Source organism: Choloepus didactylus, chromosome 8 (genome assembly GCF_015220235.1).
Source record: "Choloepus didactylus isolate mChoDid1 chromosome 8, mChoDid1.pri, whole genome shotgun sequence".
Classification (NCBI taxonomy): Eukaryota; Metazoa; Chordata; class Mammalia; order Pilosa; family Megalonychidae; genus Choloepus; species Choloepus didactylus.
In genome coordinates, this window is record NC_051314.1 from 29,252,639 (window position 1) to 29,279,101 (window position 26,463).

The window sequence follows — 26,463 nt, forward strand, 5'->3', positions numbered from 1 at the left end:
TGAAGTATTAGTCTACTAGAGAATCTTGAAAATAAAGGGGTTCCTAAGTTAACTGCCTATTTACAGCAATAATCATAGAAAATATTTGTGCAGTTATTATGCATCAAACATGAGCTAAGTACTTTTCAAGGATTATTTCTTTCCTTACAGCAACCCTATGAAACAAGTCACTATTTTCCTCACTTTACAGATAAGGACTTTGTGGAAAGGATAAATGTTTTATCTAAGATTTCATAATGGGTAAGATAAAAAGACAATATTTGAACCCAGGCAGTCTAATTCTAGGGACCACCTTCTGAGGCAATACACCATTCTGTCTCTTCAGAAATAATGCAATGTCAATAAATATGGAGCACACCCCAGAAAAACATGATACACGCCTTTAATATTTAATTTCAGTGTAATTTCTAAATAACACTCATATATAAACATATAATCTTAGCTCTTTTGATTATTATGAAACACAGGACAATGAGGAGGTAATTATGTAATATTAATGTGAACTAAAAACAAATGCCCTAGAAGTTCAAGTTTCTATCTCACCATTCACGTGTACAATCTTATTTTAGTAAGTGATCTGCTACAACACATTTTATAAATGCATCTAATTTAAAAGTGTTCGTTTTGTTCAAGATGTTTTAAGTCTAAAAAAAAAAAAATCACATGAAATGGTTCTCTTGAACTCTTGCAGTTTCATCCTTAAGAAGGAACACTAAAGTTCATAAAGAAAAAGAAAACACAACATTCTCTCAGATATTCATTTATTGTTTTAGATCAAAGATGAAAGATTACTAACTACCTAAGTCAGATTAGGTCGTCAACTATCTTATAAAATATTTTCTTTTTCAATCAGTTAATTAAAATCAACCAATTTCAACAAATGTGTGAGACTAGTTAACTAACACTTTAGGCCTCAGACTGGCTTCCTAAGATAAGATAACTCTTATCATGCACCTCAAAACCTTTTATTACAATATATCATCATCTAATTTCTAATTTATGTTTTACTTCTACTACTACCCATTCTGCTAACACATCTCACTTTTGTAAAAACCCATCCCCTTAAGGTATATTACAAAATTCTTGAAGAAAGGAACCACATCCTACATGTCTCTAGAGCCTGTCCACAGGCTATAGCAAAATCTTATACCTAGAAGACACTTAGATGATTTTTATTGCTACTTGTGGTCAATAAAGATAAGCAACTGATAAAAGGTTTTCATTGTCACCCTGAATTAAAATCTTTTTCAACTTTTCATTATGAAAATTTTCAAAAATACAAAAAAGATGAAATAGTGCTATCATCCAATATATCTTCTACTTATGATTCAACAATCATTAACTCTAATTAAAACTTGAGGCCCTTTTTATAGAAAATTAGGAGAAAAGGTAAGCAATATTTGATACTCTACTGTCTATTCACTGTACATTCTTTAAAATACACTGGGAAAAAAAGTTACCTATTAAAATGTATTTTTTTCTCAATAGCCTACTTTAAACAAAACAGGTGATGAAATTATCTATTTCAAAAACTGTAATATTTGCCACAATAGAGGCTGTACCTCTTGTTATAGTCCTAGTTTATAATTTTTAAAAGCTACTTTACCTACTACAAAGTTGAACTCTGTTGAAAACAAGATAATTTCAGTAACGAAATTTCAAATAATGTTTCCCAATGTGTTTAAGATTCCCTAACCACGATTGTACTCTAATCTATCTCTCAGAGTTCCCAGAGATGTTTTCCAAAATAGAGACTTTCCCTGAATTCTCTATTTTACAGACCCTTCATGACTCGCCAAGGGTAGTGATTGCCAGCATCAGACTCTTCATTTTTCATCTGACTCGGGGATAATATCCCTTCTTCAAAACCATAAAAACAAAATCTAAATTTTTATTTAGATTAACTTTAAAATAAGCTAATTTTGTAGGAGACTGGGAAGTGCCAATTACTAGAGATGGTCTATGATCATTTTTAATCTAGGCAACTTGATAAGCACATTCAGCTTGACACAATGGTTTCCTTTATCTAAAAATTTTCATTTATTGTAATTTAATTACGCTTTTGTCTATATATAATAGCAGTCCTCATGCATGACTACCGGAATCCTGGATAACACGATGTAGATCGTGCAATAAAGAAGGGACTATACAATCCTACAAATGATAGCACAGATAACATATGAACAACAATCAAATGTTAATTACTGAACTTTTTTTAAATCAACTATTTTTATTATCTTCATAGAAAGAAACAGGCATTTAATTCAAAGTGTTACAAAGCTCCTGATGTAGGCAGGGCAAAAGTCATATATAAATACGAATTTTAAATCAAAACAAGATTGAAACTACCCTACTTAAAAAAAAAAAAAAAAAAAAAAAAAAGGGCTGAACTCTAAAACCAGATAGAAAAGGTCATATTAAGTGTGGGACACCATAAGCCTACTAAAAAATAAACTGTATCTATTTGGGAGCAATCTTGTGTCAAGAAAGATAGAAATGCTTTCTTAAATAGCCCGAGAACCAGGCAAATTTTTACAAACACACACCCACACATATATTCATAATTTATAAACACAGATCTATTTCTAAATATCTACCCCCAAAATAAATCTCTGAACTTGATATGGGACAGTTAAAAGAAACTTCAAAAGGTAGAATTATTCTACACAAAAGGATGTAAAGGTATACAGATGGGACAGAAACTATATTAATGTAGTGCTTTTAATTACAAATTATTTAAATCTTAGCAGCCTTTGTAGTCATACACTATTCTGTATGTATATAATGCATGAGCTTTTAAAAATAAATTTATATTTTAAAAATTAAATAGAGAATGCAATTCTTATTCTCTAAATGTCATCTTTTCCATTATTTTTTTTCCCCAGTTTTTCTAGGTCAGTGCTGTCCTGCAGAACCTTCTGTGATGACAGAATGCTCTATTTCTGCACCATCCAATATGGCAGTTCTACCCACATGTTTTTTTTAGGTCAGAGCTGTCCAACAGAACCTTCTGTGATGATAGAATGCTCTATTTCTGTACAGTTCAATATGGTAGTACTACCCACATGTGGCTATTAAGCCCTTGAAATATGACTAGTGCAACTAAAGGAACTGAATTTAATTTTAATTAGCTGAAATTTAAATAGCCATATGTAGCTAGTGCCTATGATATGGGATAGTATAGTTCTAGATTATCTATTTTCTTTCATTCCTTTTTAATAAAAATGAGGCAATTGAAAAAAATTAAAACTTTTCAATTAAGGGAGAAATTAAAGGGTGGTTAGATTTAGCTATTCCTTAAGAATTAGCCAGTAGTCAAGATAGGATACTCAGTTCTGAACCCTGCAGTTTGAAGGAAGCAAAGAGAGAAAATTCAAAACCATATCCACAGAGAGTTCTGATGTATTCCAAAACTATCTTCTCTGGCAAAGCAGTAAGCATGTGTGGAGGAGGGGGTGGGGGGAGGCGGGGGGGGATGGAATGTAGTGAAGGTTCCTAAGAACACATTCTGGGAGTCAGCAGTTGACAATGAGACTCTATTATTTGTGCCTGGTTCTCATGTTCTATGGTTCTCATAAGCAACACAGAAGCTCTAACATTATCAGAGCATTTAGAAAGCATATGACTCAGCATATGAACTACTCATATCAACACAAGCACATAGAACTCTTGTGGTTAGAGCACAAAGACACTATTATACTACCCTTTCTTAATAAGAAAAACAGAATTTATTAAATTTGGTTTTCTGTTTTCTCCTTATGTAAATGATTATGAAAGCAACTGTGCTAGTGTTGGAGGTTGGCTATTTATGTTATTGACATAACTTCATGCTCTCATTAATGGTTTTTTAAGTAATCAATGCTCAATAACCACTTACTTTTTTTTTTTTTTTTAATCTTCATTTCATTGAGATATATTCACATACCACGCAGTCATACAAAACAAATCGTACTTTCGATTGTTTACAGTACCATTACATAGTGGTACATTCATCACCCAAATCAATCCCTGACACCTTCATTAGCACACACACAAAAATAACAAGAATAATAATTAGAGTGAAAAAGAGCAATTGAAGTAAAAAAGAACACTGGGTACCTTTGTCTGTTTGTTTCCTTCCCCTATTTTTCTACTCATCCATCCATAAACTAGACAAAGTGGAGTGTGGTCCTTATGGCTTTCCCAATCCCATTGTCACCCCTCATAAGCTACATTTTTATAAAACTGTCTTCGAGATTCATGGGTTCTGGGTTGCAGTTTGATAGTTTCAGGTATCCACCACCAGCTACCCCAATTCTTTAGAACCTAAAAAGGGTTGTCTAAAGTGTGCATAAGAGTGCCCACCAGAGTGACCTCTCGGCTCCTTCTGGAATCTCTCTGCCACTGAAGCTTATTTCATTTCCTTTCACATCCCCCTTTTGGTCAAGATGATGTTCTCCGTCCCACGATGCCAGGTCTACATTCCTCCCCGGGAGTCATATTCCACGTTGCCAGGAAGATTCACTCCCCTGGGTGTCTGATCCCACGTAGGGGGGAGGGCAGTGATTTCACCTTTCAAGTTGGCTTAGCTAGAGAGACAGGGCCACATCTGAGCAACAAAGAGGCATTCAGGAGGAGGCTCTTAGGCACAACCATAGGGAGGCCTAGCCTCTCCTTTGCAGCAACCGTCTTCCCAAGGGTAAAACCTGTGGTAGAGGGCCCAACCCATCAAACCACCAGTCCCCTATGTCTGTGGTCATGTTAGCAACCATGGAGGTGGGGTAGGCGAATACCCCTGCATTCTCCACAGGCTCCTCAAGGGGGCACTACATCTTTTTTTTTTCCTTGTTTGTTTTTTTTTCTTTTTTAACTTTCCCTTCTTTTTTAAATCAACTGTATGAAAAAAAAGTTAAAAAGAAAACAAACATACAATAAAAGAACATTTCAAAGACACCATAACAAGGGAGTAAGAAAAAGACAACTAACCTAAGATAACTGCTTAACTTCCAACATGTTCCTACTTTACCCCAAGAAAGTTACCTAATATAGCAACATTTCTGTGAACTTGCTCCTACTATATCCATCAGAAATCAACAGACCATAGTCATTCCTGGGCATCCCCAGAACGCCAAACAGCCCATCTGCTCTTCTTGGATTATTGTTCCCCCCTTCCTTAATTGCTCTCTATTGCTAGTTCCCCTACATTCTACATTATAAACCATTTGTTTTACATTTTTCAAAGTTCACATTAGTGGTAGCATATAATATTTCTCTTTTTGTGCCTGGCTTATTTCGCTTAGCATTATGTCTTCAAGGTTCATCCATGTTGTCATATGTTTCACGAGATCGTTCCTTCTTACTGCTGCGTAGTATTCCATCGTGTGTATATACCACATTTTATTTATCCACTCATCTGTTGAAGGACATTTGGGTTGTTTCCATCTCTTGGCAATTGTGAATAATGCTGCTGTGAACATTGGCGTGCAGATATCTGTTCGTGTCACTGCTTTCCGATCTTCCGGGTATATACCGAGAAGTGCAATCGCTGGATCCAATGGTAACTCTATATCTAGTTTTCTAAGGAACTGCCAGACTGACTTCCAGAGTGGCTGAACCATTATACAGTCCCACCAACAATGAATAAGAGTTCCAATTTCTCCACATCCCCTTCAGCATTTGTAGTTTCCTGTTTGTTTAATGGCAGCCATTCGAACCGGTGTTAGATGGTATCTCATTGTGGTCTTAATTTGCATGTCTCTAATAGCTAGTGAAGCTGAACATTTTTTCATGTGTTTCTTGGCCTCAATAACCACTTACTTTTTGATAAGTTCTTGGTGAATTGAAAAACAAAACAATGTTCAAAAGTGACAACTTAAATCACTCAGGATTTAAGACAGACCATAAAATGTCCTTTAAAATATCACCAATGTTGGACCTCATTAATGACTTCCAATTAAATGGCAATAAAAATAAAATTTATAGACCATACCGTGTACAGTACAAACCGCACACTAGCAACCTATCATAGGACCAAGATTGCTACTTCACAAAAGGATAACCAAAGCCAATTTGGTCTTTAATATACTTGTTTTTGAAATAAACTGACTTTGGAAAAGTAGCAAATAATGCATACTCACAACTGTTTGATTATGGTAATCACTGGAAGTATGAGTAACAAATACCATACTTCTTATAATCCGTATGTTCCACTTGTGGGGAAGTAAAAATACTTTTGGAAACAATGATTTCTTTTTTTTAAGAACTATGTTTCTACATATTTTTTTAAACCTGGGGATTTTTCTATTTTTTAATAATTCCAACAGAAAGCTGTTGGTAAAATTTAACACTAATGATCCTTCACATTTCTGAGAACCATCTGTTGGTCTGTGAAGCCACAAGAAAAAAAAAAAGGCAACTCTTTCAAATTACTCTTATCCAAAAGAACAGTTTTAAAACAACTCTGAATAAATATACCATGAAACACACTATTAATTAAAATCCACAAATTTCTCTTCTTCTGATGGTAAAAATCAGGTTAAACACAAAAGAATATTACAGGAGTCTATGTTCTACAAGACTACAGAATAAAAGAGGGAATAAAAAAATGCACTAAATAAAAGACTCAATGTTAGAAAAATTTAACTGGGTATTTTGTGAACAACTTATTGAAAAATATGAAAAAAAACTTTAAGGAATATAACAAATTTTATCCTAAAACCTGCACTTTGGCTAAATATTATAATATACTCATTTGCTCAAGTGACATGCTAATTTGATTAAGTAAGCAAAATTAAATTATAAGATGAGATGGTATACAAGCAATACATTTGTTAACTAGGAGATTCAGGGAATGCTTAAAAGCATTTGTTTTTTTCCTGTAATTTCATAAGACAAAACAAGAGGACTAAAATACCCATTATTTTTGACATCTCTTAATAGAAAAATGCAAGCATGCATTTCATGGTACTTCGAATGTGTATTTTTTCCAATATGACTCTGAATTAAGCTTACCTGCTTTGTTGACTTTTTTGTTCCATTAAAAATTTTCCAAGCTAGCCCGTTGCCACCACTGGCAATGTGTCGACCAACATCGAATTCTCTGGTGACAGGATTTCCCATTACAGCACTAGTGACATCAGCTGTTACTTTTGTAACAGTACTCTTTAACTTATTAAGCATGGACTCCATGGCTGCAATATTGAGTAGTTACAGTTACCTAAAAACACAAAAGAGTGGGGGAAAACTGGTAATTTGTATTTACACATTTAAGCATTTAACTTTCATTATTTAGTCTGAAAAGCTTAATAGCCCCAAACAATGAGCAAAACAAAGTTTTACACAGCTCTGTTATTAATAATTAGTACTGTTATTAATGATTATTGTTATTAATAATTGGTAATTGTTTATAAGCTTAATGATCAGTAATTGTTATTGATGATCAGTAACTGGTAGGCCTAACGTTTTCATTTGGTAATTTAAAAGAAAGCCTTTCTTGTCTACAGAAAGCCTTCTTCAGTTTAGAGCATTTTTATCTCTAGGGTTATATGAAAACTTTTCAATGGTTCAGGGACATAGGTAATTTTAAGGCAGCAGTTTCTAATTTGGAGTCAGGTTAAGAATACAGAGAGAATTAGAGCAGCTATTAGACCTTATGTTAGATCCTGTAATTTGACATATTAAGCACATATACTACCATCTCACAATTATCAAAATGCTTTGAAAAATATTTCAAAATAATTCATTTTCTTTATACTGCTATATATTTTATTTTATGCATTTAAAGATACTATTTCAAAAAAGAAAGATACTATTTCTAACTTCTGGCCACTATGTAGGAACAAAGACTGAATTTACCCTCTTACCTTAAACATCTAGAAAACTGGACAAAGTATACAAAAAAAAAATATTTTCAGATGCTGGACAACAAGCAGCTATGGTCTCAATGAGAAAGCACACTAACAAACTAAGTTCTAGGATTGCCCCAGCTTTTTGCTTAGAGGCACATTCCAAACAACATAGAACAGAACAGAATTCTAAGCAGCAGACAGCCTGCTAGGAGACAAAATGAAGTTCAGGATAGCTGAAGTGGCTGCAAATTTTGGGAGACAATTTCAATGACAATGGAGCTATTCTGCATCGAAGACTAAAATTTGCATGTGTTGTGTGAGACTCTACTAGGTCAGGCAAAGGGCAAGGAGAAAGCTGTGGCCCAGAGTTCACACAGGGCTGTTTTCCAGAGTAGAGAGTCCTAGTTGATCACTAAAGGCATTCAGTAGAAACCACAGAAGGGCCATGCCTCAGTAAGAGGATAAACCATCCCTAGAGTAAAACTATTCTAAACTTGTCCTAAAAAACTAAAAGCAAGCTTTGAATAATAAAACTGAACCATAACTTATTTAACTGCCTATCAGAACAAAATCCAATACCCATGTAAGGAAGACACACACACACACAAAATTCAGATAGTAAACGGTACAATATTCACAATACATAGCATGCAATTAATAATTACTACATATGCCAAGAAGCAAGAAAATGTGACCATGGAATCAAGAGAAATATCAGTCAATAAAAACAGACCCCAAAAAGACAGACTATGGAATTAGCAATCAAATTTAAAGGAAAACATGGACATAATCAAAAAAATTCTAGAGCTCATAAATAAAAATTTCAAAAAAAAAATTATTGAAGAAAAAAAAAAGGATTAGTGGAACCTGAAAATAAAGTAAAAAACCGAAAAAAAAAAAAAAAATATGAGCAGTCTCAGTGACCTGCAGAACATCATCACAGGTATAACATGTATAAATGGATTCTCAAAATGAAAGACAGGAGAGAAAAATGTTTGAAAAAATTATGACTAGAATTTTTCCAAATTTGATGAAAACAATAGTGTTGCAAGAAACTCAACAAACCCCAAGCAGAATAAACAAACACACACAAAACCCATGCCTAGATGGATCATATCAAATAATTGAAAATCAGTGACCAAGAGAAAAATCTTATAAAAACAGGCAGGAAAAAAACAGGCAAATTACAGAAAAACAAAGATGATAATTTCTCCAGTTTTCTCATCAGAAGCTATGTAAGTCAGAGGACAACGGAATGAGGTCTTAAAAGTGCTAAAAGAAACTGTCAACCTAGAATTCTATAGTCTGAGGTCGGGGGAGAGGGACTTTCAAAAATAGAGCTGACAGACTTTCTCAGAAAAACAATATCTAAGAGAATTTGTTGCCAGCAGACATGCCCTACGAAAAATATTAAAAGGAGGTTCTTCAAGCAGAAGGAAAGATACCAGGCAGAAACTCCCTTTGCAGACAGTTCTGCAAATATGAGTACATAAAAAGATTTCTCATGTTATATTTTAAAAGAAAACTGACCATTTAAAGCAAAAATAATAAAAACATATTGTGGGTTAATAATATATGTATGTAGAAGTAAAATCTATGACAAGAACAGCACCAGGACAAGCCTACAAGGACGCACAGCAGGACTTAACCCACTGGGGAGAGCAGAATACAAAATGGCAGCATGAAGGATTTTCTAAATGGAGGAACAAGGAGGGAACTCAAATCTTCACTAAAAGCAGCAAGCACCCAGGCAGAGACTACCCAAATCAACTGTTTGGGGACCCAGGGGACAGGGGAGGACATTTCAGAGCTCAGGTTAGTGAGGGACAAAGAGTCAGAAAATGTGGACAGAGACTGTGTTTCCAGCCCTGGACCTGGTGCCTCTTCCCTACCTGTGTGTTACCAGTGGGAGACCAGATCCTTGCCTGGGGGACAGCTGCAGACTGGGGCAGCTGGAGAAATCCTCCACAGCCCCACACTGAGTCAGATTTTTGCTGGCTAACTCAGGGCACAGGAACCCTGCAGTGTCAGCCCTGCCCATTCAGATGCTGCTGGAGCTTGAAGGTACAAAGCTTCTGAGGATGAGTAAACCACCAAACAGTGCCATCTGCTGAGTAGGCTGGAAACTGTAGAGGAATTACAGGGTTTTTCAGAGTCTCTCTAGACCGCATCCCAGGCCCATGAGAGTTGGTCTAAACACCCTACATGGGAACCCCACCCTGTTTTGGCCAAGAAACACAGACAACCCAACTGTCAAAGCAGTACCCTAATACAAACCCAGGTCTTGCTGGATGACGAAAAGCAGATCACTCCTGGGCTGGCTGTTGGCTGGGGAAGTGGTACCTCTCAATCCCGCAGCCTGAGGCCTTTCCACATGGGAGCCTGGGAAACACCAGACACATTTATGCCCACAGGTGGAATCTCACTCAAGGTGCACAGGGTGACACCCTAACCCCAGAATCAGCGACTTCCAGTGCACACAGAGAATGGCAGCCTTGATTGGATTGTTCCCTGGTTGAGGCCCAGCCCAGCACACAGCCAAAGCAGGGAAGAGGCAGGATTGTGGGGAAGAGGTGGCCCAAGAGTGCCATCTGCTGGGAAAACAGGCAAAGTGGACTCTGGCAAACTGCTTTTTTGACCTTCAACACAAACCAACACAACTACAAAATCCTAGATGAGAGATGGAAATCAACTTTCAAAATAACCTTACAAAGATAATCAAATGCCTAGAAATAAACAAAAAATCACTAAGCATATGAAGATGCAAGAAGATACAGCCAAACAAAATGGCCAAATTAAAAAGTTGGAGGAGACACAGAATTTGGAACAACTAATCAAAGATGTTCCTACAAATCTCCTAAATAACTTCAATGTGTTGGCTAAAGACATAAAGGATAAAGAAGAAGAGCATGAAGAATTTGAGAGAATCAATAGAAAAACAGCAGCTTTTAAGGAAATGAAAGATACTGTAGATCAAATTAAAAATTTACTAGAGAAACACAACAGCAGATTTAAAGAAGCAGAATAAATAAAAAGTGAACTAAAGGACAGGACAAATGAATTTGAATGAATAAAAGAAATGGCAAAAAAGATGGAAAATTCTGAATAGGATCTCAGGGAAATAATGGACAACATGAAGCACAAATAGAAGAATCATTGGTGACCGAGAAGGAAGAGAAAGGGCTAGGAAGGTTATTTGAGGAGATAATTGGGGAAAACTTCCCAACCCTAATAAAAGACATAAATACGCAAATCAAAAATGACCAACAAACTACAAGTAGAATAAACCCAAACAGACCCACTCCAAGACATATACTAATCAGACTGTCAAATGCTGAAGAGAAGAAGGTCCTGAAAGCAGCAAAAGAAAAGCAATTCACCACATACAAGGGAAGTCATATAAGACTAAGTTCTAACTACTCAACAGGCACCATGAACGCAAGAAGGCAGTGATATATTTAAGATTCTGAAAGAGAAAAACTGTCAGCCAAGAATTCTTTATCGAGCAAAGCTGTCCTTCGGAAGTGAGGGAGAGTTCAAAATTTTCACAAATAAACAAATGTGGAGAGAATTTGTTAACAGGAGACCTGCCCTGGGAGAAATACTAAAGGGAGTGCTGTCAGCTGAAAAAAAAAAAGAAAGGAGAGACAAGACTGGAGAGGGCACAGGATTGAAAAGTATTAGTAAGGGTAACTTAAAGGATAAAAAGAGATGAGAAAAAAATAGATTGGACAAATAAAAACCAAAGGATAAGATGGTAGATTCATGAATTGCCTTTACAGTAACAACTCTGAATGTTAATGGACTAAATTCCCCAATTAAAAGATACAGGTTGGCAGAATGGACTGAAAAATATGATCCACGTACATGCTTGTTACAAGAGACTCACCTTAGATTCAGCGACAAAAAGAGACAGAAAGTGAAAGGATGGAAAAAGATATTCCACACAAGCTGTAACCAAAAGAAAGCAGGGATAGCTACACTAAAATCAGACAAAATAGACTTCAAATGCAAAGATGTCATAAAAGACAAGGAAGGGCACTAAATATTAATAAAAGGGACAATTCACCAAGAAGAAATAAAAAGCACAGATGTTTATGCACCTAACCAAGGAGCTCCCAAGTACATGTGGCAAACATTGGCAAAACTGAAGAGAGCAATAGATGTTTCTACAATAATAGTGGGAGACTTCAATACATCACTCTCTTCTACAGTTACAAAACCAAACAGAAGATCAATTACGAAATAGAGAACATAAACAATGCGGTAAATAATTAGACCTAACACATATAGATCATTACCCCAAAAACACCAGGATATACATTCTTCTCTAGTGCCCATGGAACATTCTCCAGGATAAATCATATGCTGGGGCACAAAACAGGTCTTAACAAATTTTTTTTTCAATGCCTTTTTTTTTTTTATATTCAGTTTTATCGAAATATATTCACATTCCATACAATCATCCATGGTATACAATCAACTGTTCACAGTACAATCATATAGTTATGCATTCATCACCACAATCTATTTCTGAACATTTTCCTTACATCAGAAAGAATCAGAACAAGAATAAAAGATAAAAGTGGAAAAAGAACACCCAAACCATCCCCCCATCCCACCCTATTTGTCATTTAGTTTTTATCCCCATTTTTCTACTCATCCATCCATACACTAGATAAAGGGCGTGTGATCCACAAGGTTTTCACAATCATACTGTCACCCCTTGTAATCTACATTATTATATAATCGTCTTCAACAGTCCAGACTACTCGGTTGGAGTTTGGTAGTTTCAAGTATTTACTTCTAGCTATTACAATACATTAAAACCTAAGAGGTGTTACCTATATAGTGCATAAGAATGTCCACCAGAGTGACCTCTCAACTCCATTTGAAATCTCTCAGCCACTGAAACTATTTCATTTCATTTTGCATCCCCCTTTTGGTCAAGAAGATATTCTCAATCCCATGATGCCAGGTCCAGATTCATCCCCGAGAGTCATATCCTGCATTGCCAGGGAGATTTACACCCCTGGGAGTCGGGTCCCATGTAGTGGGGAGGGCAGTGAGTTCACCTGCCAAGGTGGCTCAGTTAGAGAGAGAAAGGGCCACATCTGAGCAACAAACAGGTACTCAGGGGAAGACTCTTCGGCACAATTATATGCAAGTTTAGCCTCTCCTTTGCAGTAATGAGCTTCATAAGGGCAAGTCCCACGATCGAGGGCTTGACACATCAAACTGGCAGTCCCAATGTTTGTGACATCAACACCAGTCCAGGTGAGGAAGTCCAACACTTCTGCACCCTCCCCCAGTTCCTTGGGGTGGGGGGGGGTGAGGGGAGGCTGTAAATGTATTTTTTATTCTCTGCCCAAATTATTTTGGGATGTGTCACTATTTCACTCTAACCTATACTAACCTACCATATCTCACTTCCTATTCAAAATTCCATGTAATTGTGGTGTTTGAACAACCCAACTGTATAGTTACACTGTTTAGAAAATATAGATCCTGCACCAAATAGACATCTCTTCCCTTGGTCTCATATGGAAGTTGAATTTTAAAACAGTCAGTTTCAACCTTTACCCTTTGGCCTGGTTTGCCCTAGTCTTAACCAGATCTGCTTCATTCATATCACTAATTGAAGTCTGGGCTCCTTTTCAGCTTTTTTTTTTTTTTTTTTTAACAGTTGCTATATGCACTAATACTGACATTCATATCTGCCGAGCTCTAGCTCTGAGTTTCAGCTGTCTCAGAGATACACACTGTTCCAGAGACCAATCAGGTTATACACTAAGGGATCAGCATCTCAAAGTTTAGAGATAGGCATTACAATTCAGGAATAGAGTTGACGGCTGTAAGAGCTTACAATCTAGAGACTATTACAGTAATTATGTCCACGTTAGGCTATGTTCTAAGATTCAATTCTGAGTTTACACATTGTAGTTAGTCCATATTGGTGAGGCATTATAGTGTTTGCCTTAATTTCTGGCGTACTTCACTCAAACACTGTGTACAGGATCCATTCACCTCATTGTGTGTCTCACAGCTTCACCCCTTCTCGTAGTTGCTCAGTGTTCCATTGTATGCATACGACACAGTTCACCATTCTGTACCTCAGTCTATGTAACCTTAGGTCACCTCCACCCATTGCAAATCATGATTACTGTCTCCATGAACACCAGTTTGCAAATGTCCATTCATGTCTCTGCTCTCAGATCTGCAGATGACATACCCCATAATGAGGTTGCAGGACCTTATGGTCCCCATACACTTAACTTTTTGTGGAACCAACACACTGACCTTCAGAAAGGCTATACCATTCTACCTGCTCATCAACAGTAGATAGGTACATCCCTCTCACCATGTTTTCTCCAACACTTTTACTCCTATATATATTTTTTCCTATGATTTTATAGAGTTATATTCACATACCATACATTTATCCACAGTGTACGATCAGTTGTTCATGGTATCATCATAAAGTTGTAGATTTATCACCACAATCAGCACTTGAACATATTGATTACTACAAGAAAAATTGTTGGTTTTTTTTTTTAGCAATAATAAAAAAAAATGATAAAAAGAAAGATAACATGCCATACAATACACTATAATAGTAAGGACAGAAAATAACACCACTACCAAGAATCCCATATTCCTCCCCTATATCCCCATCTCATATACACTTAACATTGGCATATTGCCTTTGTTACAGTTAATGGAGGTATATTACAATGTTACTGTTAACCATAGACTCCAGTTTGCTTTGATTATGTTTTCTCCCGAATACCATCCCTTTTTCAACACTCTACATGGTTGACATTCATTTGCTCTCCCACATGCAAAGACATTTTTATATTTGTATATTTAGTAGCAGTCATTGGCCACTCCAGTTTTTACCAAGTTATACAGTCCCAGTCTTTATCATCTATCTTTACCTCTGGTGTCATACACTCTCCTAAAAGACTGAAATTAATCCAAGTACTTTCTCTGACAGCAATGGAATGAACTGGTAAATCAATAACCACCAAAGAACCAGGACTTTCACAAATATATGGAGGTTAAATAACACATTGTTAAACAATCAGTGGGCCAAAGAGAAACTGAAAGATAAATCAGTAAATATTTGGAGATGAATGAATAAAAGCAAGAATACAACATATCAAAATTAATGGGACAAAGCAAAGGCAACCCTGAGAGGGAAATTTATTGTCCTAAATGCCCATATTAAAAAAGAAGAGAGAGCAAAAATCAAGGATTTAACTGCTCACAGGGAGGAACCGGAGAAAGAAGAGCAAACTAACAAAAAAGCAAGCAGAAGAAGAGAAATAACAAAGATTAAAGCAGAAATTAAAAAAAAATAGAAACAATAAAACCAAAAGTTGGTTCTTTGAGAAAATCGATAAAATTGATGGACCCTTAGCTAAGCTGACAAAGAAAAAAAGAGAGGGGATGTAAATAAATAAAATCAGAAATGAGAGGGGGATCATTACCATGGACCCTGAAGAAATAAAAAATATCGTAAGTGGATATTATGAACGACTGTACAGCAAGAAACTAGACAACTTACATGAAAAGGAAAATTTCCTAAAAACAGGAACTCAACAAACCAATCACAAGTAAGGAAATACTATCAGTCAGCAAAAGCCTTCCTACAAGGAAAAGCCTAGGGACATGGGTATAAATTTCCCTGGCAACATGGGACAGGACTCATGGGGATGAGCTCAGCCCTGGCATCAAAGAATTGAGAAAGCCTTCTTGAACCAAAAGGGGGAAGAGAAATGAAACAAAATAAAGTTTCAGTAGCTGAAAGATTTCAAATAGAGTCAGGAGGTCATTCTAAAGATTATTCTTATGCATTATATAGATATCCCTTTTTATTTTTTAGTGTATTAGAATAGCTAGAAGGAAATAGCTGAAACTGTAGAACTGCAATTCAGTAGCCTTGATTCTTGAAGACAATTGTGTAACTATATAGCTTACACAGTGTGACCATATGATTGCAAAAACCTTGTGGCTCCCACACCCCTTATCCAGTGCATGGACAGATGAAAAATGGGGACGAAAGTAAATAAATAATAGGGAGAAATGGGGGTATGGGATGTTTTGGGTGTTCTTCTTTACTTTAATTTTTATTATTTTTTGTGTGTGTTAATGAAAATGTTCAAAAATTTATTGTGGTAATGAATGCACAACTATATAATGGCACTGTGAACAACTGATTGTACACTGTGGATGACTGTATGATGTAAATATATCTCAATAAATCTGAATTAAAAGAAAGAAAGAAAAGTCCATGGACAGATTGCTTCACAGGGAAATTTTACCAAACATTTCAAAAGGAACTAATACCATTACTGCACAAACTCTTTAAAAAACTTGAAGAAAAAGGAATACTACCTAACTTGTTTTATGAAGCTAACATCACTCTAAAACCAAAATCAGATAAAGATACTACAAGAAAGGAAAACTACAGGCCAGTCTCCCTAATGAATATAGATGCAAAAATTCTCAACAAAATACTTGCAAATCGAGTCCAGGGACACATTAAAAGAAATAAGCACCACGACCAAGTGGGGTTTATTCCAGGCATGCAAGGTGGTTCAACACAAGAAAATCAATTAATGTAATACAACACATTAACAAATCAAAAGGGAAAAATCACATGATCATCTCAACTGACACTGAAAAAAAAAAGCATTTGACAAAAATGCATCCTTTTCCAATAAAAACACTTCCAAAGGTTGGAATAGAAGGAAATTTCCTCAATATGATAAAGGGCATATATGAAAAACCCACAGCCAGCATCATACTCAATGGTGAGAGACTGAAAGCCTTACCCCTAAGATCGGGAATGAGACAAGGATGCCCACTGTCACTGCTGTTATTCAACATGGTGCTAGAAGTTCTAGCTTGAGCAATTAGGCAAGAAAAAGAAATAAGAGGCACCCAAATAGGAAAGGAAGAATTAAAACTGTCACTATTTGCAGATGACATGATCCCATACTTGGAAAATACTGAGAAATCTAAGATAAAGCTACTTGAGCTAATAAATTCAGCAAAGTGGCAGGATACAAGACTAATGTGCAACAATCAGTAACATCTCTATAGACTAGTAATGACCCAACCAAGGAGGCAATTAAGAAAAAAATCCCACTCACAATAGCAACTAAAAGAATCAAGTATCTAGGATATAAAGGACTTATACATAGAAAATGACAAAACACTGCTAAAAGAAATCAAAGACCTAAATAGGTAGAAAGACACCTCATGTTCATTGACAGGAAGACTAAATGTTGTTAAGATGTCAATACTACCCTAATTGATCTACAGATTCAATGTAATAGGATGCAAAGGACATGTACACATAAAATGACAAAATGTTGCCAAAAGAAATCAGAAAAGACCTAAATAGGTGGAAAGACATCCCATGTTCATTGACAGAGAGCCTAAATGTCATTAAGATGTTGATTCTACCCTAACTGATCTACAGATTCAATGCAATACCAATTAATATTCCAACAACCTACTTTGCAGTCTTGGAAAAGCTAGTTCTCAAATTTATTTGAATGGGAAAGAGGCCTCAAATAGCCAAAAACATCCTAAAAAAGAAAAATGAACTGGGAAGACTTATACTTTCTGACTTTAAAGCTTATTATAAAGCCACAGTGCTTAAAATAGCATGGTACTGGCACAAGACAGAGATACTGATCAATGGAATTGAATTGAAAATCTGGAAATAGACCTCCAGATCTATGATCAGCTGATTTCTGACAAGGCCCATATCTACTGAACTGGAACAGAATAGTCTTTTCAATAAATGAGGCTGGGAGAACTGGATATCCATATCCAAAGAAATGAAAGAGTATCCCTACCTCAAACGCTATACAAAAACTAACTCAAAGTGGATTAATGACCGAAATATAAAAGCCACAATCACAAAACTCCTAGAAGAAAATACAGGGAAACATCTTCAAGACCTAGTAATAGGAGGTAGCTTCTTAGACCTTACACAGAAAGCACAAACAATGAAAGAAAAAAATAGATAAATGGGAACTCCTCAAGACTGAACACTTCTATGCTTCAAAAGACTGTCAAAAAAGGTGAAGAGGCAGCAACTTGATGGAAGAAAATATTTGGAAACCATATATCTGATAGGGGTTTGATATCCAGTATATATAAAGAAATCCTACAACTCAACAACAATAAGACAAGCATTCCAATTTTAAAATAGGCAAAAGACAGGAATAGATATTTGTTTGAAGAGTTAATACAAATAGCTAAACAGCAGATGAAAAGATGCTCATCTTCATTAGCTATTAGGGAAACACAAATCAAATCCACAATGAGATTATCATCTCACACCTACAAGAATGGCAGCTATTAAGCAATCAGGAGAACATAAATGTCAGACAGGATGTGGAGAAAATGGAACACTTATTCACTGTTGGTGGGAATGTAAAATGGTACAGCTGCTATGGAAGACAGTTTGGTGATTCCTCAGAAAACTAAACATCGAACTGCCCTACAACCCAGCAATTCCGCTACTTAGTATATAACCAGAAGATATGAAAGCAATGACATGAACAGACATTTTCACACTGATGTTCACAGCAGTATTATTCACAATTGCCAAAAGACGGAAACAATCCAAGCGTCCATCAACAGATGAGCGGATAAACAAAATGTGGCATAGTCATATGATGGAATACTATGCTGCAGTAAGAATGAATGAGGTCCTGAAGTATACGACAACATGGATGAAACCTGAAGACATAATGCTGAGTGAAATAAGCCAGACAAAAGGATATCATATAGTTTCACTAATATGAACCACCTAGAAAATGTAAACTCAGAGTCTTAAATTGTAGAATATAGGGAACCTAGAAATAGACAGAAGCTAGAGAAGAGGGAGTGGTTAGCTAATATGTACCAATTTGTTAATGAGGTAGATCTTAAATGTTTGGGAACAGATAGAGACAACAGTAATTCTTTATTGTGATTATAAGTAATATGCCTACTGAAGGTGAAGATGATTGAAAGGGGTTTTTTAAAGTCATGTATCTCACTGATTAATACTACAAATATAAATAAATTCTTGCATGAACTACTTCAAATATATGTTACTTGTACAAGGAGTTAATAATAGAGGGGTAATTGGGAAAAATTACTTATTGCATGCTATGGACTATATGTAACAGCAATACCTTACTAGTATCACACCAGTTCTAGGGGTAAATAATTGGGGGAGGGGTGATAAGGGATATGGGGTATTTTGGGTTTTAATTTATGTGTGATTGTGTAAATCTGTTATTTTTCTGCAATGGTGAAGTTAAGCCTACTTACAAACACACCTAAGAGTCACCCCCAGAGAACCTCTTTTTGTTGCTCAGATGTGGCCTCTCTCTCTTTCTCTCTCTCTCTCAAAGTAAACCTCTGCAAATAAACTCATTACCTTCCTCCCTACGTGGGACATTACTTTCAGGGATATAAGTTGCCCTGGTAACGTGGAACATGACTCGCAGGGATGAACCTGGCCCCGGCATCATATGATTGACAATGCCTTCTTGACCAAAAGGGGAAAAGAAACATAACAAAATAAGGTTTTGGTGACAAAGAGATTTCAAATAGAGTTGACAGTTCATCCTGGAGGCTACTCTTATGCAACCTTCAGCCAAATATTACAAATTGCCACTGTATGTCAAGCCCCAACCAACAGTATTCCTGAAAACCCTAAAGAAATCCAAGGGCTCTATCTAAGACTCTATTAAAGTTTTACCTATTAAATTTATTTTCCAGGAACTTAAAATCTCCAGATTGTTCCTATGCCACATAAGCCCTGAAGCTTAGAGGTACCAGTCTCTCCCAGAACATCATCCAGTTGCATTCTCCTACCCCACAATGTTGACACCCCTTTTCAACATGAAGAAATTAGAATGGTCATTGCCCAAATATCCCTAAAGACTGAGAAAATGATCAAATGAGAGGGAGGAGTTACAACAGAAAAGTTAGGATTTAACAAATGAATATTACCACTGAATCATTACACAGATATTTCCTTTAGTTTCTAGTGTATTAGAACAGCCAGAAGGAAATACCTGAAACTGTGGAACTGTAACCCATAGTACACTTTGAAATTTGCTCTATATCTATTAAACTGTATTTTGAAATGTATCACTTTTCTATATATCTATTTCATAATAAAAATGTTAAAATTTTAAAAAGCAGAAAAAGGAAAAAAGGAGAAAAGAATAGATAGGGCAAAGAAATGAACAGCAAGACAACAGATTTAAATCCAACCATATCTGCAGGATATATACTTTCTGTAGCACACTAAATAATTTAACTTGTACGGTCAGTTTATTCAAACACCATAATTACACGGAACCGTGAACAGGAAGTGAGATCTGATAGGTTTGTACAGGTCAGTGTGAAATACCAATACATCCCAAAGTAATTTGGGCAGAGAATAAAAATGTATTTGCAGGGACCCCTTGAGAAATTGGGGAAAAAGCAGAAATGTTGGACATCTCCACCAGGGTTATTACTGCTATTCTCACAAACATTGATGACTAACAATTTAGTTGGCCAAGCCCTGGATCTTGGGGCTTACCCTTACGAATCTTGTTAATGCAAAGAGAGGCTAAGCCTACTTATAACTGTGCCTAAGAGTCTCCCCCAGAGAACCTCTTTATTGATTAAATGTGGCCTTCTCTCTCTCTCTAAGCCAACTCGGCAGGTAAACACAATGCCCTCTCCCCCATGTAGGACATGACTCCCTGGGATGTAAATCTCCCTGACAACTCAGGACATGACTCCCAGAGATGAGCCTGGACCTGGCATTGTGGGATTGAGAAAATCTTGACCAAACAGGAAGCAAAATGAAACAATAAAGTTTCAGTGACTGAGAAATGTCGAATGGAATTGAGAGGTCATTCTGGAGAGCATTCTTATATGCTATACAGATATCCTTTTTTAGGTTTTAGTATATTGGAATAGCTAGAAGGAAATACCTGAAACTGTCGAACTGCAACCCAGTAGCCCTGATTCTTGAAGACGATTGTATAACTATGCAGCTTACATGGTGTAACAGTGTGACTGTGACAACCTTGTGGCTCACACTCCCTTTATCCAGGGTATGGATGGATGAGTAGAAAAATGGGGACAAAAACTAAATGAAAAAATAGGGTGAGGATGGCAGGGGGGCACGGAATGATTTGGGTGTTCTTCTTTACTTTTATTTTTTATTCTTATTTTCTTTTTCAAGTAATGAAAATGTTCAAAAATCGACTGTGGTGATGAATGCACAACTATATGATGGTACTGTGAACAGTTGATTGTACACCATGGATGACTGTATGGTATGTGAATATATCTCAATAAGACTGAATTAAAAAAATAAATCCAACCATACCAATAATTACATTAAGTGTAAATGATTTAAAATTCCAGTTAAATGGCAGAGACTATCAAACTGGATTAAAAAAGCAAGAGCACACTACATGCTTCCTCCAAGAAACCCACTTAAATACAAAGGCAAAGAAGACTTAAAAGGATGGGAAAATATAGCAAGCTAGAGTTTCTACATTAATAACAGACAGAATGGACTTTAAGATAAAGAGAGGCACTTCAAAATGATAAAACTGTCAATTCATCTAGAAGATATAACAATCCTAATGTGCACCCATCTAATAAGATAGCTTCAAAATATATTCAACAATTGGAGGAAGAATTCCAAAAGTGTTTAAAATTTGACAAAATATAAAATGATATTCAAAAGCATCCAAAAATATATATATATATATATATACTTTTTTTTTCAACAAAACCTGCAAGAGCTGAAAGCAGAAACAGATAAATCCAAAATTATAGTTGGAGATTGCAATGGTTATTTTATGTGTCAACTTGGCTTGCCCAGTGGAATTCAGACATGTCAGGCCCCATTCATGGTCATGACTGTGTGAGTCAATTCCTCTTAATCACTTTATTTACACACACACACACACACACACACACACACACACACAAACTTATGTATCTATCTATGCCCTGTTGGTTCTGTTTCTCTGGAGAGCCCTGCCTAATACACAGGCATAAACACTTCTCTCTCAATATCAGATAGAACGAATGGACAGAAAATCAGTGAGGAGACAGACAACCTGAAACAAAACTATCAAACAGAAACAAACTAACCTAAAACACTCAACTCCATAACAGCAAAATGCATGTTCTTTTCATGTGCATATGGAACGTTCTCTAAATAAACTATATGTTGGGCTATAAAAGAAGTCTCAAAATAGTTAAAATTATTGAAATCATATAAAATATGTTTTTCGACCACAATGAAATTAAACTAGAAATCAGTAATAGATAAATATCTAGAAAAACTGCAAATATTTGGAAATTAAACACTTTTAAATAATCCAAAGGCCAAAGAAGAAATCAAAAAGAAAATTTTTAAATATTTTGAAATGAATGAAAATGAAAAATTTGAGGGAAGTAGGTAAAACAGTGCACAGTGGAAAATTTATAGCTTTAAATGTTTAAGAAAAAAGGAAAAGTCTAAAATCAATGACCTAAGCTTCTGACCAATATCAGAAATAAAATAGAAGATACTATAAATTCCACAGATTCTAAAAGAAAAAGGGACTATTATGAATGACTTTATGTCAATAAATCCAACAGCTTGTATGAAATGGACAAATTCCTTGAAAGCAACCACCAAAATTGACTCAAGAAAGAAGAAAAAGTCAGAACAGTCCTGTATCTATTAAGGAAATTTGATTCATGTAATTACAACTTTTACCAAGAAAAACCCAGTCTCAGATAGCTACACTGATGAATTCTATCAAATATTTAAAGAAGCCGTAATACCAAGTCTATACAAACTCTTCCGGAAAACAGAAGTTGGTAGAACACTTTCTACTTCATGTTATACAGTCAGCAATTACCCTGATACCAAAACCAGATAAAAAAGATATAACAAGAAAACTATATACCAATATTCCTCATTAACAATTAAAAATCTTTAACAAAATACCAGCATTTCGAATCAACAATTTTAACCTCACAGCCAAGTGAAGTTTATTTCAGGAATGCAAGGTTGATTTAACATTTGAAACCCAATTCATAAAATCCACCATTTTAACTGAACAAAGAAAAAATACTATATGATCATCTCAGTAGAGGCAGAAAAAATTTTGACAAAACTCAACACCCACTTATGATATAAACTCTCAGCAAACTAAGAACAGAAGGGAATTTCCTCAATCTGATTTAAAAAAAACACCTCCAAATACCTACAGCTAATATGATATTTAAAGGTAGAAGACTAATCGTTTTCTCCCTAAATCTAGCAATAAGGCAAGGATGTCATCTACTTTTACCATTTCTATTCAACATTCTAAATCAGTGTTAGCCAAAGCAATAAAGCAAGAGAACAAAATCAAGGGCATTCAGATTTGGAAGGCAGATGTAAAACTATTTTTTGCCAAATGACATGATCGAGTACATAGAAAAACAGAAGGAAACTACAAAAAAGCTATTAAAACTAATAAGATGCAAAATATAAGAATGATACATTAAAATTTGATTTATTTTTATATACTAGAAATGGACAACTGAAAACTGAAATTTTTAAAATACTACTTACAAGAGAATGAAATATCTATGGATAATTTAATAAGATATGCAAGACCTGTACAAATGAAAACAGTAAAAACATTGCTAAAAGAAAGTGAAGATCTTAATAAATGGAAAGAAATACTGTGTTCATGGATTGGAAGATTCAATTATTATTAAGATGCCAATCTTCACAAATCAATCTATAGATTCAATGCAATCCAATCAGAATCTGAGCAGCCTTTTTGTAGAAACTAATAAGCAGTGATTCTGAAATATTACTCTGAGAAGGGGTCCACAGACTTTACTAGGTGGTCAAAAGGGTTATGGCACCAAAAAAAGGGTTTAAAAATCCTATCATTTTCCAAATCTTCATCTTCTATGTGTACTTTTTGATTTGCCTGAGGACAAGTCTGTGGTTTACAGATTCTCCTTAACCACAATTTTTTCCCACTTGATCAAAGAAAAGTGTATCTTTCAACTATCCCAGTCTTCTTATATGATATTTCCTTGGGTATAAAATACTTTGAGGTTTGGGGAAGGGGAGGATTCCGTAGAAAGAAACAATTTGAGAATGCATTAATCCTGAAAGTCCCTTAAGAATAAAACAAAAGAAAATTTGGTAAGAAATACTGAAAGAGGTGGTGTTTTATTTCTTCCAGGGCAGAAGTTAACAGAAACACCCATGCCTTATCTATCAAAGAATTACAATTAACAAGTAAGATGTTGTTACAGGGATGTGTATGGATATGTTTCAGTTAATAATCATAAACACCAAGGTTTTGATAAAACTAAATCATATTTAAATCTACAACAATCTAAAATTAGATCCTTTGCAATTATTTAAACTCTCGGTGAAAACTTTTTGATGATATCAACTTGAAGATACGCAAAGAGATACATGGTTTTTCAAAATTATTTAGAGGATACAAAAGTAAAAACATTTAAAGACCACCGGACTAATGCAGCACTAGCTTGTTTCCCATTTTCTCTATTAATTAGAATATATTTATGTAAATAAAAACCTACTTCCTTCCATTTAAGATTTGAAGGGTCTATAAATGGAAATAGACTCACTTTCCTTTTTAATTTAATGCTGCATTTCTGTAAGCAGTTAGAAAATGTTGCTATTGGTATTATGAAAACATTTATTTGCTATGCCAAGTTGTTCTCCTTGAACATCTGCTGTTGTTTTGGTGAGGGAGGTGAAGGGACACAAAAACCCTATTTAAAACCTACACATCCATTTCTCTAACTCTTCCTGACTAGCTACATACTATATCCCATGCATTTTATTAAACACTGGGGATACAGACATAAAGGAACTCAGTCCAACTGCAGACTCAGATGTTCAAAGAGTTATAGCAATTAACTGGAGATATGAATGTACTCTGCATACCGGAACATTAAGATGGGCTCAAAAATGAAGTATTTTTCAGGTAGGAAAAAAAGGGGAAAGAGCATTCCAGAAAGAGGAATTACCATCTGCCAAGACATGGAGGGGAAGAGGATTATGATGTGATCAGAAAACTACAAATAGTTCAATATGAAAACAAAGGATATTTTCAGAGCGTATATTTCAAATCTGAGATGTCTATAAGTGATTCAAATGAGGTCAACACTGGTATATACAATATAGTATTGTATATCCATAGTCTGGAAATTCATTTGATAATTTACTTAAAATTTATTGAGCTCCCAGGATATACCTGATACTATAAAAGGGGAGGAGGTAAAGGAAAAATAATTCATGAAGTATCTTGCCAACCAAGGGAGAAGAAAAGACAAGTAAACCAACCACAGCATTAGACTACAGTGTGATAAAACGCCACAGCGGATACATGCAAACATAGACAGGAGTATATAGACAGGAGTGCAAAGAGGAACAGAAGAATGCTTCCCAAAAGAGCAATGTTAAAGATATCTTTAAAGGTGAGCATGAGTTACTAGATGGAGAATGGGAGAAGCGTAGGAGTAACAACACAGAGTAAAAACAAGGAAGTTCAGATGAAAGCTGGTGGAAAAGAAGGATGTATGGCAACTGAAACTAGAAAAGCCAGATTCGAAAGACACTGAATAGAAAAGAACCAAGCTATGAGAAGCTACAGAAGAGTTTTAGACATGAGTAAGACAATCAATCACTCTGTCAAACAGAGGGAAAGATATATTAGGAGTGGAGGTGGGGAATATGGCAGGATTAAAGAGAACTTTAATATGTAGTTTAGGGATGATACATAAATTAGATGATTTAGGATGTATACAAAGCAAAGAAAAAATTCACCAAAAAAAATCAGGATACCGGTTACCTCTGTAGGAAAGTACAATTGGAAATAGGGACAGGAAAGATGGAGAAGGGGTGGGGAGCGGGGGTAGTGCTTCAAAGGTACTAGTTACAAGGATGTTTATTTTACAGTCTCATATTAAATTATTTTATGTACTTTTCTTTTTGTTAATTTCACATTTTAAACAAAGTTTAAAGCGGGAGGGTCACTGAATCAAGGAAGCAGCAGTGAGAAAGAGGTAATGATTAACAAATATGAGGTAGAACTAACAGAACTTAGTGATCAATTAGATAAGGAAAAGGACAAATTTAGGAATCTCTCTCCAGGTCTCCAATTTCAGAGTCTAGGTGGGGGTGTGAAGCCATTTGCCAAGGCAGGGCACATAGGGGATAACTGTTTGCTTTGTGGGAGGAAGTGAAGAACTCAGTTTTGGACATGTTGAATTTGAATTGCCTGAATGACATTCACATGACGATATCTAGCATGTTTCTAGACATGCAGATAGGAAAAAAATGTCTAGACTGATGACAAAAATTTGGGCATCATGAACTTATTGACAGTACAGTTCTTAAGACAGCGGGCTTGTAAAACACAACCCAAGGAGACCCGAAGAGTATCATGAGAGTAAAACAAAGCCAAGGACAGAATTACTGAATGAGCATGCAAAATAAGAAGTGAACTTAAATGAGATTTTTAAACTACTAGCAATAGCTATTTGACATGTAAGAAAACTA

General features: G+C 35.5%; 1 protein-coding gene across 4 annotated transcripts in view; it reads right to left on the bottom strand.

The window, feature by feature from the left end:
* SCYL2 (SCY1 like pseudokinase 2) overlaps positions 1–26,463 on the bottom strand; it is a 119,674-nt gene that overhangs the window by 88,793 nt on the left and 4,418 nt on the right. For all 4 annotated transcript variants that reach the window (XM_037845763.1, XM_037845762.1, XM_037845761.1 and 1 more), the window contains exon 2: positions 6,991–7,195. In XM_037845763.1, the coding sequence (XP_037701691.1) occupies positions 6,991–7,167 (177 nt within the window). In that variant the 5' untranslated portion in view covers positions 7,168–7,195. The remainder of the gene's footprint in view (positions 1–6,990; positions 7,196–26,463) is intronic.